Raw genomic sequence first — 24610 nt, 5'->3', positions numbered from 1 at the left:
AATAATTTGTTGAAATCTTTGAACATTTGCACCAACTTACAGATGAAATTCATTTTGATCTTATGAAAGTAATCAGTATGTTACACCAAGTACTAGTCATTTGTTCACATTATGCCAATGCTAAACTGCACTGCATATGTGAGATAGTTGTATATCCACCCACAGGTAGACAAGCTTTTGTAAACCTGCATGAATTAAACAAGTAACATGCACAGTGCTTAATAATAGTTAATAATAGGATTTGTTATGTTATTATTACTTGTACTTTTGTACTAAATTCTATTTCTAATATTCAGTTCTAATTCTCTGATTCAGCTGTTCCTTGACAACAAATTATTTGTGAAACATCTGAACCCTACTTGAGCAAATGGAAGCACCATAATTTCAGACGTATTAACATCTGGGAGGGAATATTGTTTCAGAAGTTTAGCAGCCAATCAGTGGTCATGTGCTCCAACATCTACAGAAGCCCTACAATGATGTTTTCTTTATGACCCACAGACAGAACGCCTTCACACTAAGCTTAGATGTGACCAAGGTCTAAATTTCATGTAATCACAATGCATTTTATTCTTAATGTGGGCTTAACAACTTTAAGCAAATTGCTATTTCCATTTCGATTGTCTTTCAGTATTAGCTGACATTAATGAAAAATAATGCCTCAGAAAGAAATGCACTTGACACTTGTTTAAATTTGTGTTGTTATGAGGCTGAATATGTCTGATTGGACTACACATTTATCTTTTTATGTTTATGTTAGCTGTATACAGTACATTGGTTCCAATGGGTAAATAAACTTCTACAGAATAGGGTGTTACTGAAGCCAATTGCATGAAACCTTGGGCTGGGTGTTCTATTTTTTACAGGCATTAAAACTGTCATGTAAAGACTTGTGCATGTGTCAGAGTATATTTTGTGTTCAGAATTAACTTTAGGCAAAACCACACAGTTTTTGTGTTAATGGATGTACTGACAAGTAACCCAGTTAATCTTTGTAAGCATGATAGTTTTTTTCATTATTTGTCTTTTTCAAGGATATACAAACAGGATATAGGAATAAAAAAGAAAGCCTTTTTCCCTCATGTTTCATAAAGGGGTTTGCTCCTTTGTAGGCCTGATTCTCACCAACCTTAAAAACACCCAGACATTGCCTCCAAAATGCCTCTGGTATGTTGACTGGGAATGACTGAATGTAGGAAATTCCTCCTTCCTTCAAAGAGGTTTTATGATGTATGAGGCGATGCAGAAAGCGCAAATGCCAATAAAAATACACTGCCTGTTATTTCGATTGCAATTTAGCGAAATTCTGCATTAAAATGTGACATTTTCTTTACTGCGTGTTTGTAAATGCACGGACAGTTGGCAGCTCAAGCCGGGGGGGAAGTTTTGAAAGGAACTAGGATATAAAATCAACTGCAAAGCAACATGAGCATAGTACAGGGCGGAGGATTAAACACACAGTTCCCACCGCCTGTCCTCACTAGCCAACACGCCCACTCTCAATAAACACAAAACCAACAGCAGCTCAGCAGCAAAGCAGTTCTATTCATAAAATCTAGAAAGTTAAAATACCAATTGGTCAGCCCAATGCCGCAATGCGTTTTTTTTTTTGTTTGTTTGTTTCCATGGGCCTATTCATGACCTTGGGCACTTTCAGCATTATCTGGTATATTACGGATCCCATTTATTCAACAGATATTTACTACAGTGTATCCACAGATTCCAGTGATATTCATTGTTGCTGGATTTCAAACATGGGGGAGGAAATACCCATGATCCTTTAACATCAATTCACTGTCTCAATCTCACGCTCGCTCTTGGAAAGGGGACAGTCTCCCGTGGACACGCTCGGTGCCGTGCCGGGATTGGTTCCAGGGCCACAGCAGTCAGTAAGCCGCACGTCTCCGAAGGATTCCCGGTTTAGAGAAGGTCTGTGTTTTCTGTCGAGCCGGTCCTGCTAATCACAACAAGGCCCCCACCACTTTGAAGAGGTTTTCTTGGCAGCCGAGCGGGCCTCTTGCCCACGTAGCAGACACAGAGCTCCTTTTAATCTGTCAGTGCTGCTCCTTTCTTAATAAGAGGGGGGCCCTAATGAAAGAACAAATGTGGTCTTTCATGGTCACAAAAGTGCACCAAAATGAGATTAAGATGTCTTACATCATCGGATGCGCCCGGACAGTCAAAAAGAGTTCACCTTCGGGAACGTTTCTGTCACTGAAAGGGGCCTAAGCGCACCCGTTTTTTTCACAGCATACAGGCCGTTTAAGCACCACATGGCATAATTCTGTCAAAAGAAAACCTGCCACAGCAAAACCAGCTCAGCTGGCATGCTGGGCCTAGCCTTTGGAAAGTGCTGAAAGACGCAGCGGAGATTCACGAGCCTCACGGCAGTAGACTGTTTTCATCTATGGGGTTTTGTTTTTCTTTCCCACCCCCTCACATTCAAATGTCCCAGATGTAATTCAGAGGACAAATTTTCACCGCTTATTAAATTATGCTCAAGATGGGTTTTTTTTTTAAAGTTAATGTAATAGGTAACAGTAATATGCTAAAATGGCTTTGTCAGGTTTTGCAACAGCAGTGATGCTATGGGAATAACAGCTAGATAATACAAGCCCCCTGTGTTCATAGTTAACGTATGCATTTCATTGGATTGCTTTTCAACACAGAAAAGCTATGTTTCAACTACAGAGGTCTTCGTTTGATTCATTGGAGCGCATCTGTTCCATTGCTTAGAGACCTTTCTCATGCAGCATTTGAATTCTAGCCTTGTATCACTTATATGCAAAAAAGTGGTTATTTTGTTGTAGGTTTCACGTTGTCTAAATGCTGTCCATTTGCTAGTTTTAGGATATGTGACATTCTTGATATGTTAAACGGCAGGTTCCAACATGCACAGAATCACTTCAGTATTACACACACGCACACACAAATATATAACAGCACCGACATTAAATATGCATATATATATATATATACTGTATATATATATATATATATATATATATACATATATATATATATATATATATATATATATATATATATATATGTATATATAAATATTCCATCTCCAGCCAAGCTGCTTTCAGACTTTTATTGTGATAATGGTATGTGATAATTATTTTTAAAGGAAGGCTTCATTTGTTTTACACTGTTATTTTGGTTTAGGAATCAGTTCCAAGTTCATAAATGAGCTGTAAAATAAAAACAAATAAAAAATGCAAGTTTGTCGATTAAAGATGCAGTCGAAGCTCTAAAGTTTTAACTCTTAATAATACATTGAATAGAAACAAGTTAAATTCACTTCAAGTTGATGAGGAAAGTAACAGTGTCTTAAATTAGCTATTTATGGTTATGTTAATGAGGTTAATGAAGTTTTATTTTTCATTAAGAACATCGCTATCACACGCCACTCAAGTTCTTGGGTGTTTGTTTAGCAGCATGAATATTCACTGTTTAAGACAAGCCTAATGAATAACGCCATCTGCATATTATTTGTTGGTCTGCTGCTTATGCAAATCCTACAGATTCAATTAAATTGTCTTTTTTCTCCCACTCCATTTATCAAGTCGCCTGTGTTGCAATGTGACGTACGCTGCATTTATTAATAAGTACTGTATAGCCTCATATTTCAGTTTAAGTGCTTTGGCTTCTTCCCCTTTGGCTCTAATTTTATGGTAGTTCTTCACATAAGCACTATGAAGATCTGCCTTTAATTATCTTGAAAAATTCATCCCATGTAGTGGACTCTTTGAGTTTTTGATTGAATCTTGTCTGATTTTGTCTCTTGTTCAGAGCTCTCCTTGCGTCTCCTTGCTTCCAGCAGCTTCCTCTATCACATCTCTGCAGCTGATGAGCAGATATTTCTTTTTTTTTTGTCCTCCTTCTAACTCTCAGATTTCCTCCCAGATATTGGGATCATACTTCATCGGAATGTATTCCCACCGTCCTTAAGCACAATCTTTCAAAGCCTTCAAAGCCTTCTCCTTCATCCCCTTGTGTTGCTCCCTTCATTCCTTTGTCAATCTCTGTCTGTCTCTTGCTGTGGGTCCCTCTGTATGCCTGCCCTTTTCCCCTCAGATATATTACTTACTGGACTTGCTCTCACTACTATATGGCTGTCAACTCATATTCCCAGATTTAGTAGTTTCTTGACTCGATTATTGTACCCCCCTACACACACACACACACATACACACATACACACGTATACACACCTTTTTAAAGGTCTCTGCCCGCAGTTTCAATGGTTAAGCTTCCCATTCACTGTCTCGATAACAAAGACACACAGACTGCATGTGGGTGTCCATGCAGATGCCGGTCTTTATTGTTTTACGACCGTTCTGTGGTTTATTTTGTGATTTCCTCTGTGTATAATTATGTCGTACTGAAAGTTATACTATTAGAGTAATTATTAGTGTTTTGCCCATGTGTCTATAACTGTATTTGTTTTCGTTGCTAGTTTTAGCAAAGAACGTTTTGTGCCTGGGGTGTTGTTCTTCCCAGATCAGGGAATCTCCTGTAGGTCACCGTAAAGAATTAGAGTGATAACATTTTTCAGTCTTACCCTCTATTTGTTCTCCTCAAAGCACTTTTGAGCAATGATGCAGGGAATGGGGTGGTCGAATAGGGGTAGCAGTGTTGCATATTGGTTATAAGTTGCAGGACTTGCATATAAGTTGCAGGACTTGTAACCAAAAGGTTACCGGTTTGATTCCCCCATTGGGGAATTGCTGCTGTACCCTTAAAGATACTTTACTCACTTGCCTCAGTAAATATCCAGCTGTATAATTGGATAACATGTAAAAATTGCAATATATGTAAGTTGCTCTGAATGAGAGCATATGCTAAATGAGAGTAATTTAATGCAATGTAATGTAAAACCGCTTACTGGGGGCATTGTCTCTACCAGAGAACAGAGATCTGCGAAGGCCGTAACATGGGTGTGGTTGCCACAGGATGTCATCTCTTGATTCTTTTTTTCTCTCAGTCTGACTCAGAAAGTATGAGTCACGGCATGCTGTGCTCCAGGGCCCCCTCTCTACATGTACGGCATGGTGGGTAAACCCTGTCCCCCTGACCACGTGACATCACCATTGCCATCGCTGTCACTTGACGTGACTGCAGCGCAGCCCTGGCATCCTGTCAGGCGCCCCCCGCTGTTAGAGGAGCCGCGGCGATCGCGGCCACCATAATGGGAAGCAGCAGGGCCTTCACTGGCGTGTCTCCTTCTGTGGGCCGATGGCGAAAACACAGACCTCTGCCACGATCCGGATGCTCCTGATGAGGAGGGGGGGGTGTAGAGGTAATTATCTGGCGATGCAGGCTGCGGAGGAGGAAGAGCATAGGAGAGTTTGACGTCACCCTGTAATTGGGGGACAGCTAGGGGTTTCTTTTTTCTCGAATTAGAGGACAAGGGGCATGAGTTCTGCAAGAGAGGTACACCCTCTCCTCCTGCCTCGTGTCAAGCTTTGAGACAGCCGAGCAGCAACGCATCCTATTCACAGAGACGAGCGCCCCTCTTAAGACTTCACCATTTCAGAAGTAAAATTTTGTGGTCGTGGAAAGTGAATGGGTTCAGCCTCAGTGCAAAGCTGCAAGAATAAATGATAATTTAGTGTGATTCTAAAAAAAGAGGACAGTAACTGCACAGATATGGGTCAGACAAACATCTTGTCGTGAAAAGAAAAGCTGATTTAGCAGTAATCACTTGCTGATGTGCTTTTTACAGAACATACTTTATAATACCTCCCATTCAAAAAACCAACAAGTTATTTTTCCTCTGCACTTTTTATCATTTGTTTTATCCTCTAGACACTTCATGTGCATTTCATTTGCTGGTTAGCAGATTAACCATCCCAGGCTGCTTTATTTATGTATTGATCTAGCATTTTGCTTTCCATGGGATGCCCTGCACCGTATGCATCACGCTAACATCCTGCGGTGACTGCCTGCCCGTAATTGAATTGTACCGAGTCCATGTAATGCGAGCAGCTTGTTCTCCTTTGCTGGGGCCCCGGACGTGGATTTCGGTAGCCTCTGAAAATAAAGGCATTGTTTTTAATTACTCAATGACTTGAGTGCGAGGGCTTATTGGTAGACACTGGCCAGCATGTGTCTTACTCTGTGAGCAGCCCCATTGCGGCAACAACCCCTCTTCATTTTTGATTCACCTAGCCCTCTTGTTGCTCTCAATTGCAGGCCTCCCCTGAAATCCCCGCTCCCATCTGGTTCCCATCCGGGAGGCCAGATGGGTATTCCAGAGGCGCTTGCTTGTTTTGATTCCTACCCGCAATATCCGTGACTCCCGTTTGCTTTTCCCGCGCAGTCCCCCGTTCATCTCGCTCCGGCGCGGCACGCCGTCTCAAAACACGTCTCAGGGCTCGCTAATGAGAGATAGCACTCGCCCACTCCACAGGAAATTGCCCCCTGTCGCCCACCGTCCCCCAAATCACAGGGCCACCTCCTGTAAATACAACTTGGCAGCACCCTCGGGGATATGGTTTGTTTGTTTGACTACACTGGTGAAAGGAACGGGAGCAGGGAGGAGAGTTGCGGTTGACGTACTCCAACATCACGGCTATTATTGCCTTTGACGTCAAGCTGTGTTGGAGTGTGTGGAGAAGCTGTGTGCCTCTGCATCTTTTTTTTGACGCTACCCTCAGCTACCTTCAACATTTTTTTTTTCGAATTCCTTCTCTTATTATGGAAATCTGCATTATTCAAAGTAAACTATTGCACCAAATAAAAGCAGAAGTTCATGTATGTCTGACAGCAGCTGGTTTTCATTTAGTTTGGAGAGGCGAATGCTGCATTAATGCTTAGTATTAAAGTTAAGGAATACTCTGGTCATAATTGACGGTTTTCCTCCCCTCTTTGCCCAGCATCAAATTTTACTCATGTGGTTCTTTGAACACATGTGTTACAGGACAACATTACAAAGCTTTTCTGTACACTTCACTTAACTAACCGGGGCATCAGGCCCTACAATGCAAACTGTGGACTTCTGGATTGGCAAAAGCAAAACACACAGCATTAGAATAGCTTCAAACTGTATTCCATGTTCTGTTGAGAAGCCAATAAAAAAAAAACTGTTACTGGATTGTGTTGCTTTTATTTAACCCGTTCCAGTTTGAGTGAGTCTGTAGTCTTTTTGACTATGACTGTTCCTTTCTCTGTCTATTAAAGCCCCACTGGGCATTAGGTATGGATGGGATCTGACAAGGGCTGGGCTGGGGTCCATTATGCAGATAGAGGAGCATCAAACGAAACACTAAACAAAGCATAAACCCTGAGTACCGTACCAGAGGTTTCGCCCTACAAAGGGGTGAGCTTGATGAGATTAGTAAAAAAGAAATTCAAAATCCAAAATTCAAAAGAAAACCTAATCACATGTGTGCGCCAAAATAATGACATTTTCCTCTGCATGACTAAATAAATAAATAAGAAGAAAATAACTGACTGTCAACGGGCTTACTTAATTGTCAAACGTGCAATTTTGTTTAAGTACAATGTATTAATACATTAAACAATTTTAATTTGAGTCTTTTCTAATTCTGTCTGCCTGTGACCCTATGAATTTGTATGAAACTTTCATTGTTTGTGCACATATAGTTCTCAAATCAACATTAATTTAATTAGAATTGAATTAATGATGGCTACTGAATGCCCAGTATAAAAATTAAGGTTTCTTTCCTGTCTGACTGTAACCATGGAAACTAACACATATGTCTTTTTGCCTAACAGCAAGATGACCTCTTCTTAAAGCCAAAGCAACTTAAATTCAACCAACATTCCTGCTGAAAATGGGTAAAGATTAATTTCATAGAAACAGAAACAAGCACAGGCTTGCAGTAATGAATGGTGGTTAACAGGGAACTGGACTTTTGACCTTAGCATCATGAGTTTTTATCCTTTATTCCTTTATTCAAGCATTACAAATGTACATGTTGAAAGGCTTCTTACAGGGCAAGTAAGTGCAAGTGCAAGTAACTGTGAAAGTGTTCAGTTGTGTTTTTATGTCACTGAAAGAACAACACATGTTTTCTCAAGCGTTCACTTAAACCTAAACATTGCATTATACGCTGTATTGTAATACATTGTATTGAGTTAAACGATACACATATATACACATTCCTACCTTTAATTCCACAGCTCCAATCCAACATTATCTGCTTCTGCGCAGGTGACCCACGGGCTTGATTGCACTTACCTGACTCCAAACCGGCATTCTCTCTACATGAGTCACGCAAACTAGTTAAACAAGATTAGAGCATCCTGCTTTCTCCCATGCTGTTTAAAATGGCATGCAAGCTCCCTCTCGTTCTGCATTGGGAGCGCATTTGGGGCGATTTGGTTGAGCCGCCCACATATTTTTATCTATAGCAGATGTCACTCATTGGCCTTGTAATGGCTGCCGGAACTCACTGCAGGTCCCGTGACTGATGATGATGCCTCCTGGAGTCAGGTGGTTCTATAGGTAGGGTCGGATACTTGGGTACAGTAAAGCAATCAAATCTCCTTCAGTTCAAGCTGAGTGCCCACTCCACCCACCAACCCCCAAAAGTTATGTGCAATTCACATCGCACATAAAGGAGAATCACCAGAAAATGGATGACACTGACCATAGCGTTTTCAGAACATGCTTTACAGCCATGTAAATGAGACATGATTGTTGAGAATGAGTTGGGCACAAAGTCCAAATAAATATGCAAAAAATGTGTGCTGTGCATTTTGATAGAACAACTGCAGTCAGTGTGAATTAGCATGTATCTGCTTAACAAATGCTCTTCCCCTGACCGATGTACATATCTTATATTAGGATTAGGCTAGTGTGTTTTTTTTTTTTTTCACTGACAAAAATGCCAATATCATAACAGTGCTTTGATCTCCTGCTGTTTTTAAAATTTTATTTCAAGACCTCAGCATATTTTCTGAGCAACAGTATGGTAAGTTTAAGAGCAATTTATAAGATAGCATCATATAATATAAAGCATTAATTCTGAGCATTTGTATGCATGTTACACAAAATAACTTTAGAAATAATAAAAATAATAATGTGCAATAGTGTGTAATTTGTGTAGCTTTCATTTTGTTTTTTTTCCACAGAAAATTAGGCTATTTCTGTCTTTCTGTTATTTTTTTCACAACTAAAATGGCATTAGCCGGTTTAAATGAACTACAAAGAATGCCCAATGGCCCGCCAAAGCCCTCGGTGACGTTTCCCAGAATGTTATAGTACCACCTTGTGGGGATATTTTAAAACTACATAACTAAAACACAAGGCGCTTCCAACTCGCCACAGAAAATTTTAAATAACTTCAATTCCCAGCTCGCCTTGCGGTAAAACGCTTTCTAACCACTCCCGACATCCTTAGCAGCATTTCCTGTGACGTCCTTTAAAAGTTTGGCGGTTTGTGTTTGTGATTTTTGACTGGATTTAAAAACGGCAGGGAATTTTTGTTTTTACAGATTTTAACTATGGATTCTTCAGTTGTTGAGGTCATAACAATCGGTCTTTCTGTTAAGATCAGTCGCAGCGATGGTAAGAGTTAGCTAATTAGTTAAATTCGCTGACCAGCGCTAGCTGATGGCTAACATATTTGCTAACGTTGGCTCGTTGTTATTCATAACCGTATCATTTATAATAGCGAAATTGCTTGAAAACTGTTGTATTTGGCATATCCAGAAGGCCAGTTAATTCTCCTCTCCAAATTGGTTCCCTTTGATTCAGCCAGCGAGCTTGCTCATTGGATAGGTCAGCTAACATTAGCTAAAGTCGTGCCAGGGGATTTGATGCTTTTGTTAGCGAGTCGTTAGTTGACTAACTAGTAAATACTGGTATAATTAGTCTAATGGAATGTTACGTTAGTTATCAAACTAATATTCATGCCGTAATGTACGAAATTTTTAAAAAAATGTATGTATTTCTTGACGGCTGAAAAACTGTCATGACATTGACTATGCACGACACTTGACGGCAAGAGTTGATAGACTGACAGAAAATCTACCGTTATCTTGTCCAGATAGACACAATGGACGTTAGCATGCTAGATGCACAGCGAAGGGTTTTAGTTAGCTCTCTAAAGATGAAGTCTTGAGTACCGTCTTCCTTCAACATGTGTCCTAGGGGTAGTATGGTACATAAAGATCCCCCCTTGGTCTTGGTTTGTTTAGGGCGGATACATGCTGCCAGTGTGAAAACTGTCCATCCTATGAAAGGAACCGTGTCAGTGGAATGGCAAGAAAACTCTATAACCAAGGGGAAAGAAGTAAGGAAAAAATTATTTGTGTGTGTGTGTACACATATATGCTGCTTGCATAATTTACTACTGTGATGAGTTCAGTTATTTAACCAAATCACTCTTACGAAGTACTTGACTGAGATTTACCCTTTCCCCCAGGTGGATTTCATGGAATTGTGGAACCTGAACAAAGAACATTTTGAATACCTGAAGTCCGCCAGTCAGCCCAACCCAGTACTAGAATCAAAAAAAGTTGGTGAAAGTGTAATCTCTAACAAGGAACATTTGTATGCAACTACAAGGGTCTTGCTGTTATATCGTATAGAAACACTTTGGATTTTTGAGAAAGCAGCCCAAGCTGTTAACAATATCATAATGATGTTATGCTAACAGATGCAATGTTGATACCCTTTTCTTGACAGAAACCTGAAACCAGACTTAGTTCAAAAATACCTGCTGTGCCTGAGTGTAAGTGTTTCTTAATTGTTTAATCTGTTTGACACATTTTGAGAACTGCTTGGATATAGTGGCAGCAAAAACTGACATTTAACAGACAGAATCATTATCTTTGTGTGTTTCAATTATATAATAAATTATTTCTACTATTTTTCCCGTTTTCAAAGCTGCCATTGGAACTCCCTCTGAAGGGTCCGATCCGGGTATGAAGCATGTTAAACAAAGTGAACAAATTATTTTGTAAAGGCACAGATTTAATTCCACAATCTTATCCAATATATCGTCCAAGATTGGGTCTTCCTTCTACTCTCTGTGCTTAACCACTGGCTTGCAATAGTTTTGCTACACTTGCCACCTTAGCACTGAGACAATATCCCGAACTGAATCACCCACTGTCTCTTCCTGGTCCTGTTTTCTAAGCACTATACTGTCTCCTCACTTGGAAGAAGTTACCATAAACTGGCAAATTCAGCAGCAGGCAATCATCTTATGTTAATGCTGTCATGGTGTTTCCTCACTAAACCTGAATGACTAAAACTAAACTACCAAGCTGATGAGCAGCATGTTCTGTGGTGTCACAAGAATGTTGTGCGCTGGCCAAATGGGTGACTGGGAACTCCAGATCTCAGCTGCTTTCCGCTCATCCTTGTCTCCATGTGGTTTGGCTATGCACCTCATTGGAGAGGTCCACTCTCCTGGTCTTCCAGCAGGGTTGCGAGTTGAATTATGACCTGGAGTTTCCTGTCCTCCATCACAAGCTACTGACACTAATTCAAAGGTGCCTCTTAGTCTCCAGGAAGTCGGCTGTGCGCCGCACGTGTTTGATGCAGCCAGGCTTTTCTCAGTCCGAGCCCTCTACCTTTGAAGATGGCCTGTCAGCTGAGCCGCCCAGACCATCCATCCCCCGGCCAGGTCAGTAACGTGTAAGCCCCAGCCCAAGAACATCTAGATAAAGCTGACAGTGTAAATTGGGGTGTGGGACTGTGTCGTTGGTGATTAAACTGCACATTGAATACAACCACGGTGGTGGTACACCAAGAGATGTAAGAGGATCTTAAAATTATGTGCCATATACAGCACTGTGTGACGACAGGCTTTCTGCAGCATGTGCTGTAATATTCATAGGAATTCAGGAATAAAAGCATATCGTATTGTGATGACAAATATCCCACGTCAGTGCTTAAGTTTGAAAACACCTTGGTTTGTATGTAAATAAAAAAATTTTCCCCCCACCCAGGTGGGAGTTACGCTCAAAGGAAGAAAGGTCTGTCTAGGCCGACATCATTCCTGCCACAGGTGCCTGAAGTAAGCATGGACAGCGGTGTTACGCCCTCCGTGTCCCACGCCGGCCCCACTGTCAGTTCAGGTTAGTGTCATTCAACGGACTATGTTGTGAACTTGCCGTTTGTTATCTAATTGGGTCCAGTAGTGAGTGACACTTAGTGATCGCAGTGAAGGAGTTTAATTTTTTTTCTTTTAACTCCACTTTCTAGGAAGACGGAAGTCTGAGGGTAGACTCGAAGCTGAAAAAATGAGAAACAAACGGGAGGCATCTCAAGTGAAGAATGAAGAACTGCGGCCCAAGCGAGGGAAGGTTCATGTCCTTTCGCTCTCAAATACAATGCAGTATTGTGTGACCTTTACAAGCTTCTAATGTAAGCACTTGTTTAAGGTGCTTTATTTTGGCTTTATGATCAGTTTCCTTGGATGTGTTTATTGGTCTACGTTATTAAATGCCATGCTATTTCTACTCCTAAACCCTAGAAAACTGTAGAGAATTTGCAACTTCAAGAAGGCATGTTTAATTAAGAAGGTTGCTCAGCCCAGAGTTCCAGCTGTAATTTGGTGAAAATACCTCTGAAATGACCATACAATAAATATGGAAGAGGGGACTCATAAATGGCTTGAATAAGCAGTCCCTCCTCATCAAAGCTTCTGATTTGTGCATTCTCCTTTCAGGAAAACATGAATCGGCCTCACTGGCAGTTTTACAAGATGATTGAAGAATACAGAGAGACTTTAGAACAAGTACCCCTTTCCACCTCTGATCCTGTAAGTTCACATTGATGGTGAAGTTGTCAGTTTTGGTGTATGCAGAATACTGGGTCTTTACATTGTTTGCTAATATGCTGTGCCATTTTAATTCCACAGATTGAAGATCACAGAATTTGTGTGTGTGTTCGGAAGCGCCCACTCAACAAACAAGGTATCCAGCAAAATTGTGAAGTGGGGAGTTTGGCATGAGCTGTAACAACTATTACCATTTTTACCAAAGACACCAGTAAAGTGTGATTAAAGTGTATTGAATGTTGTTAACTTGGCGTTGTTAGAGGTGGCCAGGAAAGAAATCGATGTGGTATCGGTACCTGGAAAGGGGGTTCTCCTCCTTCATGAACCAAAGCAAAAAGTGGACCTTACCAAGTACCTGGAGAACCAGCTCTTCAAATTTGATTACTCCTTTGATGAAACTACATCCAATGACATTGTTTACAGGTGACCTTTTTTTTCATCACTCTTACATTTCCACTGTTAGTTTAACTGTCGTAGATTAATAGCAACAAGGGTAATTATGGTAATGTAGTGTAAAATCTTGTGCTATAACTAACTGGATTGTGGTATGTTTTGTTAACCTGTATGCTTTAATTACTGTGTTATGATACATGCCATTGAAGGGTGTACCAAATAACATGGTAATTTATATAATCTTTTACTATTGTCATAGTATGATTGTGCAGTCTCAATATTTACAGTGTTAGTATCATAGTATTGCTAGTATTCACCAATATTTAACTGGCATATTACACTGACTCTGTCTAGCACATAGTCGATGTACCACAGCAAATGTTTTGGGAAACAAAAAAATGAGCATGTGGTGTTTGACATTTGAAGCCTTTCTTGTCCTATTCCTAGATTCACAGCCAAGCCACTGGTTCAGACCATTTTTGAAGGGGGAATGGCAACTTGTTTTGCGTATGGACAGACTGGAAGTGGGAAAACTCACGTGAGTCGGGTTACACCTTGGCCTAAACATCTGGGAACGGGTTTTCTCCTTCAACTTTCAGAATTATTAAACTAAATTGTTTTAACATTGCTATAATCCAACAGACAATGGGAGGAGATTTTTCTGGGAAAAACCAAAACAGCTCTAAAGGCATCTACGCCTTGGCAGGCAAGTACACATACCACAGTCCTCATCCACCCTTCCCATGTGCATCCATCCATGGTTTTTATTTCATTGGTCTTCATTTTGTCTCTGCTAACTTTCAATACAGCACAAGATGTGTTTGCCCTTCTGAGCCAGAGAAGGTACTCCAGTATGGGCCTAGACCCTTATGTGACATTTTTTGAAATCTACAATGGCAAGGTGAGAAGTACACTCTTCTGCAGTGGCTGTAAATTAGGGGAGCTTTGATCTTTTGACCCACTACAAATGGGTTACAAATAAACTGCTGAAACAGACCTGATATGTCATATTGCTCAACTTTTATGTTATGTTTACTGTGGTTTTAAACGTGTTTTGGACTAATAATCCGGTTATACAAAATAATAGTCTTCTGTCGCTCTGGCAAGGTCAGTGTGTATCCCACACGGAGCATAATTTTGCTTTAACTCTAGCATCGGATGCCATCAGTGTCGGCTTTTACTCTTAAAATGGCGTGATATGATGGCAACCAGTACTGAACAGCACGCCGAGCATTAAAGTTCATAAAAAATAACTGTGATACCCCTCAGTAATCCCAAATTGTAAGCAAATCATATGGAAATTGCAGCCAACCCCTAAGGATGAGGCGTTTTTGGCAGTAATTCGTGCCATTTTGCACCTGTTGCAGTTGTTTGATCTGCTGAATAAAAAAGCCAAACTGCGTGTGCTGGAAGATGGAAAGCAGCAGGTCCAGGTTGTGGGCCTTCGGGAGATGTACGTCTCGTCTGTCAAGGACGTCATCAAGATGATCGAAATGGGGAGCGCGTGCAGGTAGGAAGTCTGGAAACCCTCGTCACAGGCGTGCATTTCCGCATAATCGCTTGACCAACGGTGCTAAAAATGATAACCAACCATATAGCGCCACTGGCAGTTATGTAATGGCTGCTGTGTGTGCTTATTGGTAGGACGTCTGGACAGACCTTTGCGAACTCCAACTCGTCCCGGTCCCATGCGGTGCTGCAGATTATCCTGCGCCAAAGGAACAGGCTCCATGGGAAGTTCTCCCTGGTGGACCTGGCCGGGAACGAGCGGGGCACCGACGTCAGCAGCAACGACAGGCAGACCCTTGTGGAGACGGCCGAAATCAACCGCAGCCTCCTGGCATTGAAGGTAGTTGGTGGCCCAACTGCAATGGCACATATACACTGATCGCAGACACTTGCACCACTTAGCTCTTGAGACATTATCAAAATTGCAGACTGTGCTATTCTGTGCCATACGGTAACATGGCTGAAATGCCGGTTGCTGCGATGGCTTTGTCTAGATGGTTTTGGTTCCTGGGTAATGTAGTTCCGTCATGTTAATCGTAAAATAAAATAACTTATGAACATTGAACGAGAAAGTATTGCGCTTCAGGAGGTCATTTTGTGTAAATAATTGCGTTGTTTTTATGTTGACTTTTTTTGATATCAAAGTTGAAAATCTGGTCACATTTAAAATTTGTCAAGATGATGCTCAAATTATTGTCATCCGTTCAGGAGTGCATCCGTTCCCTGGGGAAGAACAGCGAACACATTCCCTTCAGAATGAGCAAACTGACCCATGTGCTGAGGGACTCCTTCATAGGCGAGAACTCCAAGACATGCATGGTGAGTATAGAGTGGTGCTAAAGTATAGTATCAGCTGACTTCGGGCTTCCTGGAGTAGATTGTGGATGAATGTTCACACTAGTTTAAGTGCGTGCATGTGTATAGGTTCCGTGCACATACTTATGAGTCCACTCATAATTGCAGTTACAAGCAGACCTGTGTTTGGAATAAACTGCTTTGCAAGTTTGCGTAATCAGATTTTGTGTGTCAGTAATGTTTCAAAATTTTCACTAAAATAGCATTGGGATCCTAATTAGGTTAACACTCAGTGCAACTGAAGACCATAGAAAGCTTGAATGCTGTGGGAGAAGTACATTTTGTAATCCTTAAAAAAATTAGCTAGGCCTTTTGTAGACTTTTATCCCGAAGATTTCTTACAGCTGCTACTCGTTTCTTATTGTCCATATGAGCTGTCCTTGGTTTGTTTTGATCTTTTTTGCTCTCTCAGGCCTTTCTAGCTGGTAAGCTGAGTAGTAGTTTTGGCTGGACATCCAACAAAGGAAGTTTTTTTTTTTTTTTCTTCTTTTTCAAAATGGAAGTTACTGAAGTGGTTGTGTATGGCAGGCTTCTTGGCCTAATTAAAGGGGAGCTCTGGTCCCCATACAGTATATTGATATGTTAGTCATTCCTTGCGTACCAGAAAAATATTGCGTGCTCCAGCTCCAGCTCACAGGCCCAGTATCCCTGGAATATTGGCACAATACTAAAACTCAATCTGTCTTTATTTTGAATACACAGGTCTCTGATGGCGTAAACTCTCTCATGGCACAGTGGCACTGTCGGCCGCAGAGTAACCACACTCAACCAAATTTAAATATTCATGAGAGTGTGTTGAATTTATTTTACTTAGCCGTATAAATAGCTGGCCTGGACATCTTGCATAAGTCTAGGAGTGACTTTAAATATCAGTGTAGAACAGTGTCTTTGGTGCAGTATGCAAGCTAGCTGGAGCATGTTCAGATTTGGCAGAAGTGGTTTTGCCTATATATGAGGATGGTAAGTAAACGTGTATATGTGGTAAACTGTAATTTTCAGGCAAACTGCATAGTTGCAAGATGAAGCTGAGTTGGTGTTAAGTGTTTAATTCTGGTTTGGAGACCTCTGCTAACTGATGAAAGCAGCACATTTTCTGACAACATCAAGCAGGAGTGAGTGAAGTACTGTACATAAAACTGCCACTGTATCACCACATGACCAGCAGTACAGTTAAGGCACTAATTTACACTACCATTAGAGTGGGTTGAGTGGATGATAAAATGTTGGTCAACCAGATGAATTTCCAAATGGACAAAGCTGAGAGCTGACATCTATGATGTCACCTGTCGACTTTGCTCGAGAAACGTTTCATTGAAAGGGGAGAATGCAACAAACCTTCGTTATCACTTACTCAGTTCATCTGGGGTCAGGCACAGCCGTGACAGCAGCCTCCTCAACATTGCAGAAGAGTGGACCGAATCAGCACCATGCACTTTGTCATTTAAATATAAAGCATAACAAAGAGATCCCTGGGATTCATTGTTCTACATTGTCATGTTAGTTGCACCTTAATTGTCACCCAGTTGTCACATTTACATTAAGTGAAATGTCCCCCTACAGACCCTACACCCAAATATTGTAATTACAAACTTAGAGTTTAGGGCCTGCCCCCTTGCCAACAACAATATTTTGTATCATAACGTTTTCCCTGGATGGTATGACGATAGAATTTTAATATCAGGTGTTTCTCTCCAAGACTGAAGTTTGTTACAAAAATCTAGTGTTTTACAATTTAATTCAACTTTGAATTTTTGCCATTAATGCTTGCAAAAATTCTCTCAGAAGGTTAGATGGGCAGGCTTGTCAACTAGATCTGGCATGTGGAAGAGTAAGAGAAACTGTTTTTGAGTTGATTTTATTATGAAATGAGATGTGCCTCTTTGCCTTTCCCAGATTGCTATGATCTCTCCTGGGATGGGCTCCTGTGACTACACTCTGAATACTCTCCGATATGCAGACAGGTACAGGCCCATTATCTGCCCTCATCTTGGCCATCTGTTTCATCTTATATCAACAGGATTAGAGTGTTTTGGACAAGTCAGCTCCCGCAAATATGTTGCAAATATGTTGAAGTCATTTGTATTATGTTAGCTATATGCTTTGTTAATGCAATAGCTGATTTTACTAAGCACATAGCTAATTCAGTAATATGGATGATATTACTGTATGCTTATTAAAATCATTCCATTGTTGCACTAGCTATGTGCTTGGTAAAATTATGCGTATTATGTTAGCCATGTGCTCGGCAGATGCCCTTATCCACAGCTACTTGCATAGCTTTTTTACAGCTGGCTACATCGGTTTAGATCAGTGCCAGCTGATTGTGTTTGTTTGACAGCAAGTACAGCCACAGCCTAAAAGGGCCCTCTCTGTAAATTGGCAGTGTCTTTGCAAGCTAATATAAACTGCATACCATAACAATATAGGTTTGCACATCTGTTACGTTTCACTGCTTAGTCACATGCAGTCTCTAAAGCTACATCATGCTCTTGTAGAGTGAAAGAACTGAATGGAGCATCGAATGGAAATGATTCGGATGATAAAAAGATGGAGATAGAGGAGGATGAAGAGGTGAGTGCAAAATGTTATCAAGCTCATGCACGTGGTCAGTGCATGGCTGGCTGATACTGCAGGACACTGTAAATGGTGGCTTTGAGTGACAATGGTAAATACGACCCCTCCATTCCTGTCTGAGAGCTAGGTCCACAAGCTGAAGTATACTTCATATACTGCATAAATTAACTGAAGCACTCTGAGTAGGCACGTCTATAATGAAAATGGTTGTCTTCAAATAAATTGCTTCTCGGTTCTGCAGTAACTAGACAAGTTGTATCTGGGTACTCCTGCACTGTTGTGTAGACACTAGCAGTTACCATGAGCACTAACATTTCTCTGTTAACCTGCTTTGTGATTAAGTATTCCCACTGTGAACCTGAAGTCATTTATTTCTACATTCACTTAGCTGTTTTTAACATGAATGGACATTGTGGAACCAGGTAGCTAGCCTTCCTGCATTTTGGATGCACTAGTTCTTGCTGTTACAAATGTATGTTCCCATTAAAGGCAAGCAATATTTTCAGTTGTGGACCTAGCTTTCTCCTCTAAGGGGTGCTGTTGATGAGTGGAGACCAGAAGTAATGAGGCCTACTCTTAATATAGCTTACAGTATATTTAAAAAGAAAAAAAATTGTTGCAGAGATGCTACCAGCAAGGATTAGAAAAGGTGGCTCAAATTCTGCTTTTGAAATGCAGCGACTGCTTCTGAAGAATGTAACCCATGCCATGAACCCAGTCCCTGGCCAGTCTATTAGTACATGACTACCTCCCTTTGTGGGCCCAGCCCTAAACGCCAAGTCTCTTATTTCAAGGATACAGTCACACCGATGACCAGCATGTACGAAGCTGTGTCTCAGGTCTCCGAGATGGAGGACCGAGTTTTTGAGGAGCTGCAGGTACGTCGTGCGATAAACCACCACACTACTGAATGGACAGTATCCTAATGTCGCCTGTTCTCCATCTTACATGAGCAGTAATGCCATGTATAATGTCTGTTTGTGGTACTTAAAAATATATGGTTTGCTTTAACTTAATACATTATTCTTTTTTTTTTTTTAATGAAGCTTGCCATTAAAGCAGCCATTATGTAAATTGCTTTACTGCTTTGGCCCTTCACCATTGGTCAGATCTGCTGTTAAGAGTGGCTGTGGCTGCATCATTTACTCTGTAATGAGTAATGGGTCTTCAGGTCATATTTAAAGGAGCACGTCCTGTCTTTTATGATGCGATTGATATTTTATATTTGACTTTCCAGAAAGCCAGTCAGTTCCTGAAGACTATGGAGCAACCAACCTATGACACTGTTGCCGTTGCAGCAGAGCTTGTGGACTATGCAAAAAGACTGCAAGGTTTGTATAGGTCTTACTCTTTGTCTCTGAGGTCAATGTAAGGATAATTTTTAATTTTTTTCCATGTCTCTCACTCATACAGCTAGTTATTTGACTTCGTGTGCCACATGCCACATTTGCAATGTGTGAACACTTATCTCAATATCTCATTTGTATAGAGTATACTGATATATAGCTTGTTAGATGTCGTAGCAATCACCGTGGGTATTTACCTGCTCAGTAACAATGCATTTACTTTATCTGAATTAAGTAAATATTCAGATGTTCAAATTAATACTTAAAATGTAATTTAAATGATGTAATCAAAAAGAGACTACAGCTATGGACAAAAGTATTCAGATGCCTGACCATTACACCAACGGGGACTGTAATGACATTGTATTCAAATTCATATACTTTAATATGGAGTTTTTGCAGTTATAACAGCTTCCACTCTTCTTGGAAGGCTTTCCACAAGATTTTGGAGTGTTTCTGTGGGAATTTGTGCCCATTCATTCTGTAGAGCATTTATGAGGTCAGGCACTGATGTTGGACGAGAAGGCCTGGCTCGCAATCTCCGTTCCAGTTCATCCTAAAGGTGGTCAATGGGGTTGAGGTCAGGGCTCTGTGTGGGCCAGTCAAGTTCTTCCACACCAGACTCATCAAACCATGTCTTTATAGTCCTTGATTTTTGCACTGGGGCACAGTCATGTTGGAATAGAAAAGGGCCTTCCCCAAACTGTTGCCACAAAGTTGGAAGCATAGCATTGTCCAAAATGTCTTGGTATGCTGAAACATTAAGATTGACCTTCACTGGAGATAAGGGGCCTAGCCCAAACCCTGAAAAACAGGTGTGGCCAAATACTTTTGTCCATATAGTGTACCTCTGAATGTAGAAAGACAGCCTTGATGAATTTTAATTTAACCAAATCCATTCTGTTAGTTTGATAGTTACTGATGAAAAGTACACGTTGTCCAGAGCAATTAGTTGACTGACAAGGATTACGAGGGATATTTTTTACTGTGATAATTACAAACGGGATCACAAATTGGTTATGAGATTAAAAAGGAGGAGTATTTCAAAGGGGGCAGTTCTTTTTTTCTCAACTGACTGACTACTTGTTAGGAAAATACATACATTGCCTTTTAGCCTATTCCTCCCTTTTCTAGTGTGGTACATTTGCCAACCCCATTACATGGCAATATTACATGGTCATCAATAAATAAACCTATTTGTTGATTGACTCAGCCACAAGTGGTTATTTTGACTGTAATTTATATTTAGGAGTCATACTAGCTTTGAGGTGTGTACATCTTTTAAAATACATTTAAAATCAGTCCTAAATGATGTTGGTTGGACTTGACAGCCCAGAGACTTACTAGGGCTTCATTGGTACTGCTTTAAAAATACAAATTGCACTACGATGCTACAAAGATGGCAGGGATCGTTTCCCATGACAGTCAAATTGGAAAATAACAATGTTGCTGTGGCAGCCAGCAGGTGCTGGCATGTCAATTAAGTGCATTGGGTCTGCACTCATCAATCTGAACCGAGACCCTGTTTTCAGATCATAATTTATGGGTGCCTGTAATTGTAGATACAGACCTTTAGTGATGATTATCTGTGTGCCGCAGAACACTTTGCAGACTGCATTTGAAGACTGGATTATGGTAGTTTGTGACATGATTGTCAAGAAGTCAAGACAACTGGGTTAGAAAATGGATGTAAAATCCAAAGAAAAACCAGAGGACATAATCATGGACCTGTATATGTACATGCATGGGGTGGAGGCCAGTGTGCCTAGAAATGTGTTTTTCATCTCCGTGTGTTCAAACTAGACGTCAGGCTAATAACATTTCCATTATTTCAGCAAGTCTAATTTGTGCTTAAGAGCAAAGTGGTTGTGTTGCACAAATGAAATTACCTCACCGAAAATGAAGGTTTGTGACCAGATTTTCTTGATTGCAGAGTCTGTCCAGGCCTTTCAGTCTGCCCTGGAAAGCGAGGAACTGGCAAGGATGTCACCCAGACAGGGGCACCTCTGAGATGGTGAACCATGAGGATTGTGGCTTTTATTTTGTGACTGTTAAGGTTATCTTTTTTTGAAATTCTAACATCATGATTAATTTGACCTTTTCTAATTGCAAGTACTTTATATATGAAAGATTTCAAAACTTAATGTATATAATAAAAGTTGTTTTTAAGGATGTTTACTATCAACCTTTCCTGCATGGTTAAATTGTAAGATAACATTTAGCATACATTAAAAATCGCTATTTTAAAATGTATTCCTAAATAAAATACATGTAAAATCGTGTTTATTTACTAATTTACTTGTAATTTAGTCCAGATTAAACTGGCTCCGGTCCCTTTGCTTTGACATGTCCTTCCAGAGCAGCATTCTGACACTGTGACATCAGTAGGGACAGCTGGGTAATAGGGGGGCAGTGTGCATAACCCCCCACTCTTCCCCTGGTCTTCTGCGTGGGGTCTCAAGTCCTGCCATTTTTTTTTTTTTTTTTTAACCCCTGTACCCTAAACCTCTACTATACACAACTCTGACCAGTGTATACACTTACCCTGTGAGTAAAAAGAGCTGACACATGACAAATCAAAGCCCTAATAAACAGCTCACACAGAACAATTTTCCCCAAAGGATAAAAATAAACAGATTCCGCCGTCAACTGGGTGGCCCCATATCTCGGTGTGAGGCCTCGCAGCACAACTGTTTCCTATGAGAGCAACCCCGGCCCCCGTCACGGTGGGTGGTATCCCCTTCAGCTCCGCTCCCCCCCCCCCCCAACCCCTGCCAGTCTGCCGATTCTCACGAGCGAGATCGCCGCGAAACACTTTGTTTCCCAATGCCTTCATTTCCCCCGCGAGTGTTTACTTTCTTTTGAACTCGCCCAAGTCCATAATTGTTAACAAGAAAACTCGGGTCGCAGGAATATGCACTTGGCTTTATCCGCCGCGACACGTTGCGCCGCTCTATGGAGGGAGAATTATGTACATTGTTCTCAATTTGTCATCTGACTGCACGCGAAAACTGTAAGCGGGTGTGATCCCCCGCTCACTGCAGAGGTAGAAATCTGGGTTACTGGATGAATTCTTTGATTATAAGCCAAATGACGCCAGAAATTCGCGTAAGATGCCAAATTATGGCGATGTTTAACACAATAAAAGAAAATCCACCAAACGTTGACAAAACTAACTTGAGGGGACGGCTGCTTTTTAAAAAAGCGGTTATTCCTTTCATTCAATCACTGAGGAGGAAAAAACCATAAGCAAGCCAATATATCAAAATGCATTTAGATACGAAATGTAAAAACAAAAGGAAATGAAGACCAGCTCAAAGTGACGCGGATGCCTAAAATGCTTTTTATGTGCGATTATGTAAACGGTTGTATGTATGTAATCGGTTATTGCTTTTCAATACGTACACATTTGCTTCTATTTTTCATTGCACACATTTAAAACTTTTTAGGTTCACACCACAATGCATTGACTTTGAGTACACTCCTTTTTCTAAATGGTCCTTTTAAAAAACGATGTAAGGAAGCTTGGAAATGAAAAAATCTGAAGGGAGGGTAGGAAAGGGGTTAACTTACGTGACTGAAATTAAACCGGCATGCTTAAGAATTAAATTTCATTATCTGTTCCCCAATCTGTGTATCACACTGGTTCAGTTTTAGAAAAGATATGTATGGCAACAGCATGGCTATAGCAAGACACCCTCTGTAGATCAAAACTTAGAAAACCCATTTCAAAAAATTTCTTTGGATTCTGAACGAATTGCAGACAGCAGTGTTTAACTAATCAGACACAGGTCATTGCAGTGTTGTATAATGCAGTTTTATTAAAATGATCTATGATGTGTTCATTTTAAAAGCCATTTCAAACAAATTAAGACATGTGCTTTCAATGTAAAAAAAAAAAAAAGGCAAATGAATCGTGTTTTTTATGTGGATATAGTTTTGTGTTTTCGTGACTGGAGCGAAATTAAATATTCTCTACATTTGAAATGGTTAGCTGCGAAGTGCTCAAGGTTGATTTGTGTATGCATAGTGTTTTCACATTCAAGGAAGAACCTGAGGGTTCTTTGCATGACAGACAGCTTCTGTGAAAACACAGCACTAATCTGTCTGTTTAGTACATGCACTTTGCTCTTCTAACATGTAGTTGCCTTCATCTTAGATGATCCCAGCATTGTGAAAGCTGTGGGAAAGCTTGGTTGCAAGACTATAGAGGGTCAAGGGATCCAGACCAATGGGCATAATGATGTAGTCTCCAATGGGGTACAATGCCTGCATTTTAAATACTCAGCTTTAAATGGCTCGTGTGTGAAAGATGAAACTGTAATTATACTGCATGTGCATGTTTTATATGCTCCTGCAGTGATAGCTGTAAATGTGAGAGATGTAAATCCCAATATGCAGCCAACTGGTGGCTGACCATGAAGATACGCTGTCTGAAATGGAAAGAATGAATTTGCACTGACCCATAGCTCCACGGTTCCCTCATCATCAAACTGCTCTGATTAGGTATGTTTACCCACTCCCATCTCCAGTCAGACAGATAACATCTTGTGGCTCTAGACCCAGCCAGCCAGACAAGAGATTGACGATTACCTACACCCAACATTGCATTCTACTGCGGGGCTTTGCTTTGGCCTTCGAGAGCCATGCCCTGGGTCTTGGTTGTAAGTCCTGTTGCAGTTGTAATGTCAGGCGCATTGTCTCATAAGTTCTTTTGAGTGATTGATCCAAACTGTCGAAGAGTTGTATTCTCTTCTTTGAGCGAGAGACATTCCTTTGATAATGCCGACAATCAGATCTGTAACAGTTTTGAGTCATTGTGTGTGAATTGTGTGAATTGTGAATTACTGGTGCCAAACAAGATCACCCCCCAATCCAACACTTTAATTATCTCCTTGATCCGAGAGGGAAAAAAATACAGGGGGAAGGCAGTGGGTTTTCGATCTGGAAATGTGTTTCATGCAAGTGGGGTTGTATCTGTTGGCTGCAAGACTGTTTGACTCTGCTCCCTGGATTCCAGCTGTCCACATGAATATTTTCTCAGTGCAAAGAAAATTGGCAGTGGCCGCTGCTCTGTTCCCATCACCTCCACAGACTAAATAAACAGACAAACCACCCAGCGTGCTCGAGCTGATGGGGCGAGAGTGAGGGACCCTGTGT

At 40.8% G+C, this 24610-nt stretch overlaps 1 protein-coding gene across 1 annotated transcript; it reads left to right on the top strand.

Moving 5' to 3' along the window:
- Positions 1-9483: 9483 nt before the first annotated feature.
- On the top strand, positions 9484-21460 carry kif2c (kinesin family member 2C). The gene is made up of 22 exons (XM_036554947.1): positions 9484-9547; positions 10180-10274; positions 10407-10481; positions 10670-10715; positions 10871-10906; positions 11493-11615; positions 11941-12069; positions 12197-12297; positions 12663-12755; positions 12855-12909; positions 13034-13196; positions 13614-13704; positions 13809-13872; positions 13976-14067; positions 14534-14676; positions 14811-15015; positions 15384-15494; positions 17424-17491; positions 18026-18101; positions 18899-18982; positions 19342-19435; positions 21384-21460. Exons 1-22 carry the CDS (start codon positions 9484-9486, stop codon positions 21458-21460), a joined length of 2085 nt encoding a protein of 694 aa, XP_036410840.1.
- The last annotated feature ends 3150 nt before the right edge of the window (positions 21461-24610 follow it).

This window comes from Megalops cyprinoides, chromosome 20, assembly GCF_013368585.1.
Source record: "Megalops cyprinoides isolate fMegCyp1 chromosome 20, fMegCyp1.pri, whole genome shotgun sequence".
In the NCBI taxonomy this organism is placed as follows: domain Eukaryota; kingdom Metazoa; phylum Chordata; class Actinopteri; order Elopiformes; family Megalopidae; genus Megalops; species Megalops cyprinoides.
Note: the sequence above shows the minus strand (reverse complement) of the source record. Positions and strands in the feature narration are given on the sequence as shown.

Bases quoted from the DNA above. Each gene is read 5' to 3' on its own strand.
- kif2c (XM_036554947.1), top strand. From the start codon at position 9,484: ATGGATTCTTCAGTTGTTGAGGTCATAACAATCGGTCTTTCTGTTAAG. The intron at 10,716-10,870 runs GTAAGTGTTTCT...CCGTTTTCAAAG, and splicing joins AATACCTGCTGTGCCTGAGT to CTGCCATTGGAACTCCCTCT. The intron at 15,016-15,383 runs GTAGTTGGTGGC...TCATCCGTTCAG, and splicing joins GCAGCCTCCTGGCATTGAAG to GAGTGCATCCGTTCCCTGGG.